Source organism: Bacillus rossius, chromosome 8 (assembly GCF_032445375.1).
Source record: "Bacillus rossius redtenbacheri isolate Brsri chromosome 8, Brsri_v3, whole genome shotgun sequence".
Classification (NCBI taxonomy): Eukaryota; Metazoa; Arthropoda; class Insecta; order Phasmatodea; family Bacillidae; genus Bacillus; species Bacillus rossius.
This window is the reverse complement of record NC_086336.1, coordinates 64,127,287-64,143,333: the sequence shown is the minus strand read 5'-3', so window position 1 is coordinate 64,143,333 and position 16,047 is coordinate 64,127,287. Positions and strand designations below refer to the sequence as shown.

General features: G+C 38.3%; 1 protein-coding gene across 2 annotated transcripts in view; it reads right to left on the bottom strand.

The window, feature by feature from the left end:
* Window positions 1-16,047, bottom strand: part of LOC134535081 (intermembrane lipid transfer protein Vps13) — a 119,635-nt gene that overhangs the window by 68,618 nt on the left and 34,970 nt on the right. For both annotated transcript variants that reach the window (XM_063373940.1, XM_063373941.1), the window contains exons 19-28: window positions 14,710-14,930; window positions 13,292-13,450; window positions 11,649-11,783; window positions 9,613-9,785; window positions 8,716-8,875; window positions 7,988-8,138; window positions 7,021-7,169; window positions 5,295-5,583; window positions 2,707-3,023; window positions 409-531 (exon numbers count right to left, since the gene is read on the bottom strand). In XM_063373940.1, the coding sequence (XP_063230010.1) occupies window positions 409-531; window positions 2,707-3,023; window positions 5,295-5,583; window positions 7,021-7,169; window positions 7,988-8,138; window positions 8,716-8,875; window positions 9,613-9,785; window positions 11,649-11,783; window positions 13,292-13,450; window positions 14,710-14,930 (1,877 nt within the window). The remainder of the gene's footprint in view (window positions 1-408; window positions 532-2,706; window positions 3,024-5,294; window positions 5,584-7,020; window positions 7,170-7,987; window positions 8,139-8,715; window positions 8,876-9,612; window positions 9,786-11,648; window positions 11,784-13,291; window positions 13,451-14,709; window positions 14,931-16,047) is intronic.

The following is a 16,047-nucleotide window of genomic DNA, read 5'->3' as shown; positions in this document are numbered from 1 at the left end:
GCCTTTACGAATTTTAATGACTTCAGATACACAGCAGAACCCTGTTATAACATTTTTCAAGAGGGCATAAGGGGAAAAAAAAAAATCATTATAACCAGGAAAAAATTACAAGCATTACATTTTGGTAGATTGTAATTTATTTTATTTTATTATTTATTAGTTTTTTATTTTGGTATATATTTTTTTTCTTTTTTGGTTAAGACGCTTATATTTTTTCTTCATTTATGATTACCTAAGGCTCATTTCCCTAGACAAAACGATGAACTACTCAAATTTTTCGAGCTTTAAAATTAGGCTGCGAAATTCTGAGTGCTCGCGCACTCCTGTTTATTTTAAGAAATTGCTGTTTGACTTCGGTGACCCACGAACGTGTGTGCTGGCCGAACTGCAGGGAGGGGGGCCACGCACCTGGGCCATGGTGTCTCTCCTGCGCTGGGGGTTGAAGCAGCACGAGTACAGCTGCAGGTCCTGGATGCTGCCACTCATCACCTGGTGCTCCCCCGACACGCGCAGCTTGAACATCACCTCCGTCTGGACAAGCACACACACACACTGTTCCCACTTTCCGTGTACATAGTTTGAGCATGTTTAGTGTAGCGCATATAGACTTTGAACATTTTAAACTTCCCACCCCTGCAGGGCATATTGTGGTTGGTCACCCTGGAGTGGCCCGGGAAGTAGGTTGGTTGCACCCGCGCACAGGAAGAGGACCAGTCTGATAACCAACATGGTGGTGAGTGGACGTTAGTTACTATCGCGACTCGTTTTCAATCGAACTACAGTTGCTTACAAATGTTGCATCCGCTAGTTATTTCAGTCCACATCTCTTCGTGCAACACACACGCATCGACACTCCCGTCATGCTGCAGGCGGCACAGGTCGTGCGTCACACACACACCTCTTGTGTGAAGTTGGCTCGCTACGTAACACAACAATGACCATGGAGGCATGTACATATCTGAGCTGCATTCAGAACGAGAGACCAAAACTGAAGGACACCATCTTGGTTTCAAAGTTTTTTTTTAGTTTTTTTTTTTTAGCCCCTAACAATTAAGTTTTTTTTTTTGATCATCAAAATTTGGTTTTTTAAAAACATAATTAGCTATGTACATAACAGTGGAATGCCTGAAGTTAAAGAGTGACTGGCTGCTACAAATTGTTTCTCCTGTGAGGTCACTTGTATTTAGTATCCAATTCATTTTTGGGAATAACTAAAACTGTAATATGCAATAATACATTTTACGTTAAAATGTTATGCTCTTTGGAATTCTCTGCCTTTTAATGAAAATAAATTTTTGACATAAAGTGTTTAAAAAAAATTTATGACTTAAAAATTAATGAACCTCATATGGCGGCTTATTTTTTTATCTTTTCCCCTTATGTGTTGCATACTTTTAATTTCAACTATGTTGCTAAAGTCAGATAGTTAAAATAATGTACGGGTAAAAAATGCATTTAAAAAAACAATAAAACAGTTTTATCTGCAATTCTCACATCTGGTATCTTAGTGCTTGAGAACATAACAGTAACTGAGATTAGTTTTTCCACAACTACCCATTCTGAGAAGACTACCAGTTTTCCTAACCAAACACTTTGTTAATTTGAAATAATAAATTTTAACTTGATTCACTAAAGCATACTTGAACGAATTAATACTTAAGATGCGCACGCGGGTCGGACTACGCTATTGACTGTTGTACAAACATCAGCTATGGCAAGTTCAGTTGCTGCTATTGGGTCTAAAGGACCATATGTTTTTATGTCCGCGCGTATACAGCCGGGCCGTACTGTTGCCTTGTCACGGACCAGGCCGTGATGAACTTCAGTATAGCCAGTGGCAGGGAACTTGAGAGATTAATGCATCATGTTCAAGTATTTGAGACTAAACTGTAAGTACTACAGCGTGCCGAATGTCATAAAGGCCACAGTTATGTTGGTCACTCTTTAGTTTTAAGCAAGTTAACTGTGAGCACAATAGTACATATCATAAATATGAACTCTTATCAAAAGTTAATATAAGTCTGATGCTGTAGGTTGTGCTAGCGGGAATATATTTGACATTAGATACCGGAAAAGAAATGAATAGATGATTTACATAGAAAAATTTGTTAAATGAATGGTGTAATGAAAAAAAAAATCATGCCCTTACAGACTTGGTGGGAACCAAGTGGTGATATACGAATAATCACTTTAATTTTGAAGAACAAAACCACTTATCTCCCGTTACACGGTTTTATATTTTTCGTACATAGGATTCAATGGTAGGCTTATAAAGACAAATGATGTGACATATTTATAGTGTGAAAGTTATTCTACGCATTTATACTACATGAAGAATATTTCCCCACACATTTTGGAACATAACTCCCATAAATTTAGAAGGAAAAATTTTTCACCGTTTGTTAAAAGTTGATTACAAAAATATTTGTTTATCGTGAATATATTTGATATTCCATTTGAACAAAAGATCAGTATTCGCATAAGTGTACTAGCCGACAGTGGCGGATCCAGGATTTTGGTTTGGAAGGGGCTTGACCCAGCTGAGGCTAGTATTTATCAAGGCAAACACTAAAACAATAGTGGACCCAGATGCTTTTGGAGGGGGCTTGAGCCCCTTAGCCCCCCCTCTGAATCCGCTACTGCTAGCCAATATTAATGAAGAAACTTGCGCGGCGTGAAAGCTGTAACGAGACTTGCTGTACTGACGTTGAGGATGATGGCGTTGGTGTTCAGGTCGTCCATGGTCTCGACAAGGATGATGTCCGGGCGCTCGACACGCACGTTGACCGTCATCATGGACGGCACCTCGGACGCCTGCTTGGTGTGGCTGGCGCGGGACTGCGCGGACGTACGGGACTGCGTGGATGAGGCGGGGCGGGCCTTGATCGAGCCCGAGGCGCGCTGATCCAGCTGCGCCGGAGCCGCCTGGGGCGGCTTGGCCAGGCCGCTCGTGAAGAAGTCGGCTATCTTCATCATGTAGTCCAAGTTCAGGATCAGGGTGAATCCGAACACGCGCATGTCCACTGCGAACGACACAAGGGCATTTAAACAACTAAACACGCACTCGTTTCTGCCCTAGGATTCAGTTTGATAAAAGCATGACAAGTCACTGTGAAGGCAAATTAACGACGACGTGTAAATATTCATTTTGTCATCACATTGGAACATCTGTCCAGAACTCTTGAATATCATGCTATCTTAACTTTTTTTTCAACGTTGATTATGCAGAGAGATAAACAAACAGTAGAATAGCAAAAAAAAACAAAGGTATTTATGAATGGTTCAGTTAATTTATAATTCATGCAAACCAAAACACCTCATGTTCAACTAATAATTTCCACATCGCCCAGACAGTATTATAGTTGAGATTCAAACGTAAATATGTTTGTCCGTATGAGCAAAACTATATCAATGCACATACAGTAAAACCTTTTTGTTGCGACCCCATTTATTGCGACCACCTCTCTATTACAACCCGATTTCGAGGAACCATGAAAAAATTGCCAAAAATCCGAAGAAAATTGGACAGAAAATAAGTTTCTTGTGGTGAGTAGCGTGTTACTGCGTTTCTCTTGCCGAGTGCTGTACTGCTGTAAGCAGCGCATATCTAAAAATAGATACCACTTCCTGTCGACCGCTGTCAGCGCTTAACAACCCCCATTCCACGTCCCTTTACCGGCAGGGTGCAGATAAAGGTTTTTGTGGCAATGTGTTTATATTGACAGCTCAAGCAATTATCTTTTCCCGTGGGTTGATTGAAAAAGGTCGCTTCACCCAGCATAAAAAAAAGGCCTACGCCACTTATTCCCCACGCAAGAAACACACTAGCTGTCGTCTGTCTCCCCCGCATTTATCTTTCTTCTAAAATTCCACGTCTCGCCTCTCGCGCGAGCAATAACGAAGCGACCACGCATTGGGCCATTTTATGCTTTGTTTGGTGACAGCAGCTTGATTTTATTCTGTATATTCCTTTTCATAGGACCCTTGCTATTAAATACATTTATATTTAAGTTTGAAAGCTTGTAAATTCCTTGCCAGAGATGACTGAACTCGAACTTGGTGTGAAAAGGACCTATATTTTGACATACTTTTTTTTGGCCGTGTTTGGTGAGAAGGGAGGGGTCCAAAAATATTTACAACGATCTTACCCCTCCCTCACCGCTTTAGTACCCCATTCATAATAGCTCAATTTTACGGGTGAAGGGAGGGTGAAATGAGCATTTTCTCACTGAAGGTTTTTCAAAGGAGAGCTAAGTTGGGGTGTTATAAGGGAGGACACTAGGTGGTTTGTGTGTCTGGGAGGGATGAGCTAGCCTTGAAGAATGTTACCGAGGGGAGGGAGGGGTGAGCTTATGCGTCATGAAGCCGCTACCGCCAGCCAGCCGGGCGAGCTTAGCGTGCGCCCACTCACGTTGCAGAACCTACCGCTGCCATATTTTTAAAGGAAATGTCCTATTATTTTTGTTATTCTTACATGAACATTATTGGAAGTATTAAAGCCGACACAAAAATACGCTGTGTTAAAATTAACAGATTTTAATGATCTTTCATTTCGTTTTTTTTTCCTTCTGATTTTCACATTTTGGTCAAAATGTCCAATTTTTTGACGGTTCCCGAGAATGTATTCGTAAAATCACTGCTTCGTTAAATCCGGGGTTTGTGACATCAGGGTTCTAGTGTATTTAACTACGGCAAGCAGAAAACGTACATGTAAACTAACCAGTAAAAATAAACTGTCTTTTGACATATTTTCTTTAGAGGTGGCCTGTAGGGCGACGGACTTGTCATGAAGGTTAAAGTGGGTTTAAAGCAAAGCCGTCTAGCATTGTGAGTGACAGCATCCTGCCATTGTACGGCTAGTTTCTTAGCGAGTAGCGGTTTGGGAAGGGGGGGGGGGCGCCTTGATATCAACTGAAAATTTCAGAAAACATCTATTACGACCCCCCCTCTATTACGACCCTATTCCTGGGAACCGTGAGGGGTCGTTTCAGAGAGGTTTGTCTGTACACTGTTTGGACTTCATGATAAAGACTGACCATCACAATTCATGACTCCCTTTAAGTCTGAAAAGAATAAAATCACAAGAGTAGCAAAAAAAAAAATTTAATGACAAATTTGTCTTTAATTATTGATATTAAGTTCAAATATACCAACTATGCATGTGAACTTAATTTAAGAACACACTATAAATGCAGTTATGTGATGACAAACGAGACCCTCGCTGCAACCGTGTTGTGGGTTATCTTACGAACGAAACACGGCAGGGCTGGCTCACAAGCCAGGGGCATGCTTACCGAACATGTCGCTGCCCTTCTGCTTGAAGGTTATGTCGACCATGCTGCGCACCGCCGGGTGATCGTCCGCCCTGCCCGGGGAGCCGCGGAGGGACGGGGACTCCGACTTGCGCTCCATCAGCCGCTTGATGACGGCGTCCCGGTCGAAGCGGGTGTCGTCCAGCAGGCAGTCGACCAGGAGGATGGACGTGGAGAGCGCCCCGTCGGACAGCATGGAGCCCTTCAGCGAGAGCACGTGCAGCGTGATGCGGGCCAGGCCCTTGCCGGCGTGCGCGTCCGCGTCCGACGACTGCGCAGAACACGTCGTATTTGTTCAACTATACACCATTTTTATGCATTAACACACTGTACAAAAATAAAAACAACAACATTGAAATCTCTTATTTTACAAATGAAATTGACCTGAAAAGAATCTTGTCCCTAATGATCCCCCCTTTGATGCCTGCAACAAGGCACACTAAAACGCTTGGGCATATCAAAAACTACAAGAACGTGGTCGCAACACAGAAGCCGAAAAGTAGTTTGTAATATACTTAAAACGCTGTAAATAAGTTCCTCAAGGAACATACAGTGTTTTCTCGCATAATCGTCGCACATATTATACCAAAATCAAGTTTGAAAAGTAGGGGTGTGACGATTATGCAGAAAAAAATTTTTTTGTTAGGTAAAGTTATTCATAAAAACAAAACCAGTTCGTGGAAAGTAAGTTTATTGAAAAAAAGGTTGAGTATATACGAGCACGCAAAACAATTTATATTAATAATACATGCAACAAAAACCTTTATCAAACTTTAAATAGAAAAGGCAAAATCTGTGACCCGAATGCAAGCCACCTGTATATTTGACGTGAACTAACTCGTAACTATCGTCATAGTTCACACTTACCACGGAAGAGTGCGGACCATCCAATGTAGTTAACTCGGCACTCGACAGATAGCGCGCGTTGAATGCACTCTGCGAGATATCGATATTCGACTTAAGTGTGTGCGCTTTATACAGGAAGCAACATAACCAAACATAAATGATGCCAACTAGCACTGGCTACAGTTTTATAAGCAGTACACCGCGGCGACGCAGATGAATAGATAAAGGTTATAATGTTCAAAAACGTATTTAAAAGAAAATTTACAATCAGACAGCCTCGTATTTCAGTTAATTAAATAAGTAAAATAGTAAATTTCCAAATAAATATTAGATATCTACTTTAAAATACACCGTTTTATACGGAAAAGATACCTACACAAAGCGCTCGGAATCTAATAGCGGAACCAAAAAAATCATGTGACGTTTACGCGAGAAATTTTTTATCCAAATTTTGATGCCCTAAAATATGGGTGCGACGATTATGCAATAAAAGAGGGTACTTAGAAATTTAGACTTAATTACTAGTAACTTATTAAGCAGGAAATTTTCTTAAGTAGGATTTTCTTAAGAGTGTTTTGCTGTAATTCTGAAAGTCAAAATATGGGATGAGACAGAGATCATGATTAAAATAACTTTTATGTGTAACTAATTACTCTAAAAAAACAATTTGGTCAGTTAATCAGTATACAAGGAAGAAAAATTTCTCAAAAATACAGATTTAAATACAAACCAAGTATCCATGCATGTCTCAGGAATGCATAGACCCACATACAGTTAAAACTAATCTGAGATCACTAAACATTAACTGCAACCAGCGACCACTGAAGCAGAGACGGTACTGGCCGCTCGGCTAGGCACTTGCCGTGGGCGAACCTCCTCGGAACAACTCGACAATGAGGTTGTCCATGGTGAAGGCGAACTTCACGAAGGTGCTGACAGGGGGCGACTCCTTCCCAGCCTGCGACGGTTCAACCTGTACTTGCTCCACCACCGCGGTCTCCTTGCTGGCCACTGAAGCAGAAAAGCTGCATTAGCGAAGAACCAAACTTCGCCGTCATAGCCAATGGTTTTTGTGAAACTATCAGAGGAAACAGAAGATTTTAAAACACCAATGTTGTATATACTTTTTTTTATACAGCATATGGAATGAACGGGCAGCAATGTCCAACTATGTTTCAGCTCCAATAACGACCACTAATAAATAACATACCATCTTCCCAAAAATCATGAAACAGTCATATGCAGTGAAATCTCATTACACCATACCTAAACAACACAGTGCAATTTATACTGAACTGTTACTAAGTGGAAAAACCTTACAAGGATCTTGACCTCTCTGGCAAGGTGTAAAATTATGGCCCACATCTAATAAATTATCACTTTAAATAAATAAAAAATCCTTTCTTTTTCCTATTAAAATGAGTGTCATATTTAATTTTGAGCTTGCAGATGCACCGCGCGTTTCACCGTATTTACACCCATTTTGGTGACAGTAGGTGGTCAAATATGCTTTTCTTGGGTATCTTGGTTTATTCGGAAGGCATACGTTATTAAAATTAATTAATGTTTGTTTCAGAAAACTTGTAAATTTCTTGCCAGAGACGACTTAACACAGACACTTGGTGTGGTGTAAAAATGGTATAGTTTGATGTACAGGGTTCACATGGAGGGAAGGAGGTTAATCAGTAAAAAATATTTATTATTACTCCCATCTCATTTCCACCTGTTATGACCCAATTCCCAACAACCAAGATGGGTCGTAACAACGGGATTGTACGCTTAGCTACCCCAAGTTTATTGTCACAAAGTTCGGGAACACGCGAGCTCACCTTCCAGAGAGGATGGCCTCTCCGCGGTCTCCGTGGCCAGGCGATGTTCCGACTTCTCTGGAACGATCTCGGCCGACTGCTTCTGACCCTCCGCTAGGTTCTCGGTGAGCACCTGCATCGCCATCTTGTAGTCGTCGTGGTTCAGGGTTATCTGGTTGCGGCACTCACAACGCGTCAGTACTAACGAACACGCGAACCAAACCAACACACACACACACCTTTCTTGAGAGCATTCATTCCTAAACTAGTTGAAGAAATAACATGTGCAAGACCATAGGAAAAATGAATTGAATTTAACGTCTCCAGTGATGATGTCACCAGAGACAAGGAATAAATATTCGATTTATACTTTAAAATACACAGTTTTATACGGAAAAGATACCTACACAAAGTACTCCGAATCTAATAGCAGGACCAAAAACATCATGCAATGTTTACGCAAAAAATGTTTTTTTATCCAAAATTTTGACGTACTAAAATTTGGGTGTGATGATTATGCGCGTGTGACAATTATGTGATAAAAGAGGGTAAGTCCTTTTTGTCATTTTTTTTTTTGTAAAAGATTGTTATTTGTTTTATTATTTTATTGTTGTATTTGTTTGTAATTGTATGGTGTCTACCACTTTTACCCTCAGCTGTTGATTGACATCTCACAACTTTAAATAAATATAATAAAAATGTCTAAGGTGTTCTGGTAAGTATGTAAATAACACTGAGCCGATACTAACCGAAACGGTCTGAAGTCGACCAGATATCTCTATGTCCGGGATGCCTTTGTACCAGCCGGCGGACAGGTTTCGCTGGATCAGGAGCCTCGACGAGATTGGCTGGAGGATGGCACTCTCGTGCTCCGCCTTCACCTCCGCCTTGTCCACGATCCCCTTCACCCTGCAACATCGACACCTCGTGTTCCACGCGTGCGCCAAGGAGAGCGGGCGGTGACTGCTCACTTGCGCTTGCAGGAAGATACGAGCGACAGATTACAACGCCGTTTCAAAAGTACATACCTACTTAACAGCCCGTACAACTTCGCACATAATCAAGTCGTCATGAGACTTTCGCCTATGCATAATTAGATATTCCAGAAACACTTTAGGAACTCATTTTACGAACATAACCAAGCAATGACACTAAAATCTGAAAAGAAACTTTGCCTGCAAATTAAATTTGTTTTTATCTAGGACCAATGAATTGTGTTATCCTTTTAACCAAGAAAATTTAAGGTGATATGACCTTGTGATGAGAATTTCAGGCACAAGTTTCTCACACCACTGTGATGAACGAAGGAAAGCTTTTATTAATTAATATTAATTATGATTTATAAAAAAAATTAACTACCTACCGTATCATTTTATATTTCCACTGCCATTTAATGACAAAAAACCCATACTCATTCGAAAACTTATTACAGTTAAACTAAAGTCATTAACACTGCTGCACAGAAACTTGCCACAAAAGTTGGCAGACTAATTAATAAATTACATATATTACTTTTGGGAGTGACTTGGCCATGGCTACAAGTAAGGACCATCCCAGCTCTCGCCAGAGTGATCTCGGGAAACTACGGATGGACGGACTGGGCCAGGACAAGGGTCCAGCGCTCGGTCGGGTCGGCGGATGCTCACGTGACGAGCTTGAGGTTGGTGAGGCCGAGGTCCATCTCGTCCACCACGGCGGGATGGCCCTTCTCGTTCTTCACCTGCAGCGTGGTGAACTTGTTGCTGATCCTCAGGTCCCCGAAGTCCAGCATGATGCCGACCGTGCTCCTCGAGTTGGCCGGCACGATCACGACCGGGGCCTGGAACAGCCACCGTCGCAGCCCGGTTGGACGCCCGCAAACCCTCAACTCCACCAACACTACCCTCTCCACCAGGGACAAGATTATACGGTTTTATTTATACGCTAATTTAGTTTTCAAAAACAGGACACTTCTGTATCATTGTTCCGAAATATAAACAAATGGTCCTTTTTTAAAGTCACTGAACAATCATTAAATATTTATATTTTGTTAATTCTGTCAATTCATAACTATAGCACATAATTTAACAATTGTGGCACTTAAATGATTTTGACTAATGATTATATATTGCACTTTTAAGATACAATAATTTTTAAAAAGCTTGTTTAACTATTCGGAACAAATAAAATAAATAGGCAAGTATTTGTGTGTCATAAATGTAAGACTGAGTTACTAATAACAGTTGCAATATATAAAAAAATTTCAAATATTTTAGTACTTACATTTTGGTACAGATTTTGTAATGAATAAATTACATTTATTAATGTTCAGTATTAAAGGATTGTGTTTTTGTGATTTGAGTTAATTTTTGGTTATAAATGCTGGTTAGTTTCATGATTTTAGTTTTATTTCAGTGCTTTATGGTGTATTAACTTGCAATTCGGTGTTATTTTGGTTTTATGGCAATTCACCATATAATCTTGTCCTTAGTTATATATAGTTATAAGAACGTTATAACCCAGTTGAGAGTTGTCAACCACAACCAATAAGTAGGCTGGAGCTAATTCAGACATGACTGTCATCTTTACATTTGTTCACAATTTTTTGTTAAATAATTCCACCTTCCATACATTTTTTTTACGCAAAACTAAAATACATAATTTTCTTCTTCTTTTTGTTCACACACACACACACACACACACAAAATATTTCTAACTTAATCATGTGGAAAATGAGGTTTGTATTTATTTTGTGCTTATAAGTTCTCCCCTCTGCATTTACAGATAGAAAATAAATCTATGTTTAATGCAGATTGTTAAGAGAGAGATATATATTGAACAGTAGCAATTGGACATGCTATCAATGATTTTAATGGAATCAGCTAACAATTATCTCAAGGTATGTAACACTTCAGTGTTAAAGGTTACATCCTGGTCGGTGAAATATTATCCTTGCATTCGTGCCTGTTAAAGAAATAATCCAAAATGGGACATCATTTCGGTTGCAAACATATTGTATACTTTTTCACAGCATTGCCATTTTAATGTTTTCATCAACACTTATTCTGCAATTTCCAAAGAAAATATAAGGTTAGTGAATACAGCGGCAATAATTTTGTGTGTTGCGAAAGTTTCTGACTTTTCAGGCTGGAGAGTTTTTGCCATTTTACTAACCAGATCTCACGCACTTTGTTTGTGCAAGGAGAGTAGTGTACGAAAGAAAACACGGAATCAGACGGAAGAGTCAGCCACATTATTCGAGATTCAAAATTTGTTGCTAATTATTTATATCTACTACAGAGCATACTTAAAATTCCAGAAATCGAAGAAAATTTTTTCTTTATTAATTAGACACTACTACTCTTAACAAAAAAAATTTTTGAAAATAAAAAAAAACTTTCACATACGTAAAAAGCATTACAATTACTAGACCAAATGGCAAACCTTATCGAAAATGGTAAAAGTCAAAGGCAACGAGAGAGAATGTAGAAAGATAAAAGAGTAGTTATGCCCAAATCCTGTTCACGCATAAATAAAAAAAAGCACCGAAAGTTTCTGCGACCAGCCAAACCCATTTTCCGAAACGCAGAAAAAACGCGAGAGCGAGCGACGGGAATTTGCGGACTTGCGACTCGTATTCTGAGGTAAAAGACAGGAGGTAAGCCGTCGGTTCTAGCTTGGGCGGCACGGTGAAGTGACCGACCTTCACTTTGATGTCCAGCTTCATGCGCACGGCCTTACTGTACATGTCGCGCACGTTGTGCTTCGCGGCCTCCGCCGCGTGGGCGGCCGCGCCGGCTATCATGTCCTGCGCCGTCTGGAACGTGTTCAGGAACTCCTGAAAACCACAAAGAAGTACATACAACTAACTGACGAACCAATCAGCGTATCTTCTCCTCCTGCTGCCGCGCAAGAGCACAGAGAGAACGGCATTTCTGAAACTGCGTGCGACACACACACACAATTACCCATGTCAAAACATTGCAACTTGGGTAAAGTAAAGTATGTTTTATTTAATGAGAAAAATAAAAACTGCTTAAAACACCTTTGAAATTGTATATTCTCACAAGCATTAACATTTATGGGATATGGTGCCTCGTTAAAAAAATTTAACGGTAACGAAGTTCATAAATCTGCGTGTTTTTTTTAATACCAAAACGTAAATGGTATTCGCAAACAGAACCCTGTATCATGTTTTGATATTTATTGCTTTCATTTAGCAAATGCTTTAGATTTTGCTATTTATATCACACAATAACTCACAAATCGTGAATATGATTGCACAATTTACAACAATTCAGAAAACTATAAACAAAATTAAAAAAAAAAAAGTTTTCTGTTGAAGGAAAGGATATAGTTTACGTTAATAAATTAAACAGTAGGAGAGAACTGAAGATCAGAGAGTTTATTTAGCAATAAGTCTGTGAAGGCCATCTTGAATGTGTGCAATTGTAGACGCAGCACCCAGGTTGCTGTATACCCCCCTTCCCCAAAACAACGCCACGCAGAACTTGCAACACAAAATGCATTGTCTCTCGCCATGCTTGGGTGAGCGTCGATCTGAAAAGTAGTTTGGCGCCGCAAAGCTCCGGGGATGGCTGTTTCCGGACCAATGTTAGGCCAGTAATTAGTAGTCACTCAAAGGTAATGTTTTGTCGCTAAGAGACCAGCAGGAGTAAAGTCCAGCAGGCCACAAGCCTCACCTGGTCACGCACCAGGTGGTGGGTAATCGTGACCGAGGTCCGATATTCCGAGCCTCAGAGCCTCTGCTAGAGTACCAGCAACACATCCACGTACAGGGTTCAGCGAACAAACAGCGTTAATTAAATGGCAAGTGCGAGAATTAACGAACTCGTAGCCAAATCCAATCCTGAACCCCTCCCCTACCACATCCCAACTTCTACCCTAGCCTTCCCCTCCCAGTGGTGACAAAGGTAGTGTCATAACAAAGAACGGCCCCCTTTACATTCAGTGCCATCACAACTGTATTTGATGTAAATTCAAGCAACATGCTGAAAGGTACCAAATGTTGTCTGATGGTGAACTGTTTATGAGGCTTGAATCCTTCTCTTAAAAGCAATAAAATGTATTGAAAACATATTGAATAAAAACTGCATGATTAAAGAAGGTAATAAAAAATATTATTTACTTGAAAATAATATATTTTAATTTCGAAATCCACTAAAATATTTTTAAAAAAGAAAGTAGCAGACCTTATGATGTTACGATGCAATACAAATGGTTCCTGCACAGATCAGCCAATAAAAAACAGACAATGAGGTAGGACTGCAACACCGAGATCCATCGAGAATGCTACGAACGCAGTACGACGCTCGCGGGACTCACCACGAGAGAGGAGACGAACCAGTTCAGGAAGATGATCCTGATCCCGGCCATGTCCACCCTGATGGACATGTCCAGCTTGTCGGAGTTATCGTCCTCTTCGTCCAGGTTGTACATCACCACTTGCACCGCCATGGCCTCCGACCCCATCACCGTCACTATCTGCAAGCGATAACTCAGCATTATTTCCTCTGTAGACTTTTTATAACGAGGCATCTTCACGTATGAATTGATCTTCACTAAAAAGATAGAACTATTTTCTTTGATGAATTTAACGCTGTTTTTAAACTCATGTATGAACTAATCTTCACTAAAAAGATAAAAACTATTTTCTTTGATGAATTTAAAGCTGTTTTGAACCAAGAATAAATTTTAAAAAAAACTACAAAAAAAAACATTAAATTAATACTAAACAAACAAATAAATAACATTATAAAACTTTATCCTTAATTTTTCAAATATATTCAGGACATACATTTTGGTACTGATTACATGTTAAATAATTTAATTCAATAAATTTAATACATAAAAAAAATTAAATTTTTGTTAACAGAGTTAAGTTTTGATTAAAAAAGCTTATTAATTTCATGATTTACTGTTGCATTTTGGTGCTTTATGAAATATTGATCCTCAAAAATTACTCAAAATTACTCAATTCCCGTTTTGAGGAAAAGTTTCTCATTTTATTGATATGCTTTTCGGTGTTATTTAGGTTTTATCGCAATTCACCATATAATCTTGTCCCTAAATATGGAACACGGTCGATTTAATTCTCTAAATATCTTAATCATATCATTAGAGTATCCCATCTTTGATGACTGTTGACAAGACGTAAGGCCATTATACACACACACACACATACATATACATACATATATACATGTATATATATACATTTATATATATACATGCATATATACATTTATATATATATATATATGTATATGTATATATATATATATGTATATGTATATATATATATATATATATGTATATATATACATACATATATATATATATGTGTATATATATATGTATATATATATATATATATATATATATATGTATATATATATACATATATATACATATATATACATATATATACATATATATACATATATATACATATATATACATATATATACATATATATACATATATATACATATATATACATATATATACATATATATACATATATATACATATATATACATATATATATATATATATATATACACATTTATATATACATACAAATATACATATATATATAATATATATACATACATATATCCATACATACATGTACATATATATGTATATATATAAATATATATAAAAAAAGCAACATAACACGTTCGAGAGAGAGAGAGAGAGAGAGTGAGCCAAACACCCCAAACTGACAGGAAGCTTACGGTGTGGTGGACGGTGGCGCTCTTGGGGTCGAGCACCAGGACCTTGGTGAGGCGGGCGTCCACCTCGGTGTGGGACTTCTTCACCACGACCGTCGCCACCAGGCCGGACAGCGCCAGGTCCGCCACGCGCCCGTCCGTGTTCGCCGCGTAGATGTTCAGGTCGCTCAGCTGGGCCTTCAGCTTGAAGTCCACCGTCTCCACCACACTCTTCCTCCTGGGCTCTGCAGCAGAACATCATCCATGATCACACACCTTTCAAAGAGTCTCGAAACAAGGAGCAAAACCCCAGGTACCAGTCTTGACAGCATACTTTTAAAAAAATACTACCTACTTGCACAATGAAGTTTAACGAGATGGGACCCCCGAAAACATCGTAACTAATGACCCCAATGTTGAAAATTTGTTTAACACAAATATTAATTTGTCAATTCTGTTTAGACATGTAAATTATGTGTATCAATTTTAGTTTCCAGTAGGGGGTGTGCGAATAGTGGATTTTGATGGTACCTGAATATTTTTGAATCCATTCGTGAAAATTTTTAACTGAATGTGAATAATTCTTAAGTCGAATGATTGTCGTATTTTCCTTTTGGTTACCGTACGGAACCAAACTATCAACACCATAAATGAACAAATAATTTATGTTTTAATATTCTCAGAACAGTTTTAGGGTATCACTGCTGAATCATTTATACACCATTTGCTGTTCTTCAGACTTAATTTGAAAGAAAATTTACACCACAGAAACCATTTGTTATCCTTTAATGTAGTTTAAGAAATTTTTAAATGCTATTGAATTATAATTAATTAAACAAATTAACAATGTTTACATAAATGGTAAAACATTTTTCTCAATTTTTTTTTATATCAAGTTATGTATCATGAGTAGAAATGAGTTTTTGTTTTATCTTCTTATATGCAAAATTAGCAGTTCTAAAATTAAAAAAAAATTAACAAACATTACAAATAGAGTATTTCAATGATCTTCAAATTATTTTTAAAAATCATTATTTCGTAAAAAAAATTTAAATTATTTTCCACTTCAAATAGAAACTAAACTTCTTTTGAAAACTCTAAAAGGATATATTTTGAAAAGAAGAAAAATACTGTTTCATTGATTATAAGTTCAGATTAAGTAGTACATTTCACACACTTCAGTTCACTTGAGTTCACTATTTTTTTAAATCTTTATTTTGTCTATATTATTAATTATTATTGTTGTTCCATTCGGTTACCAAAATGGAAAAAATATGCACAGCATGGGAAATTAATTGCAATATACTACTTCAACAGTGGTGACCGACAAAGCTCTGTGATTAACTTTATAACTCAAAATGA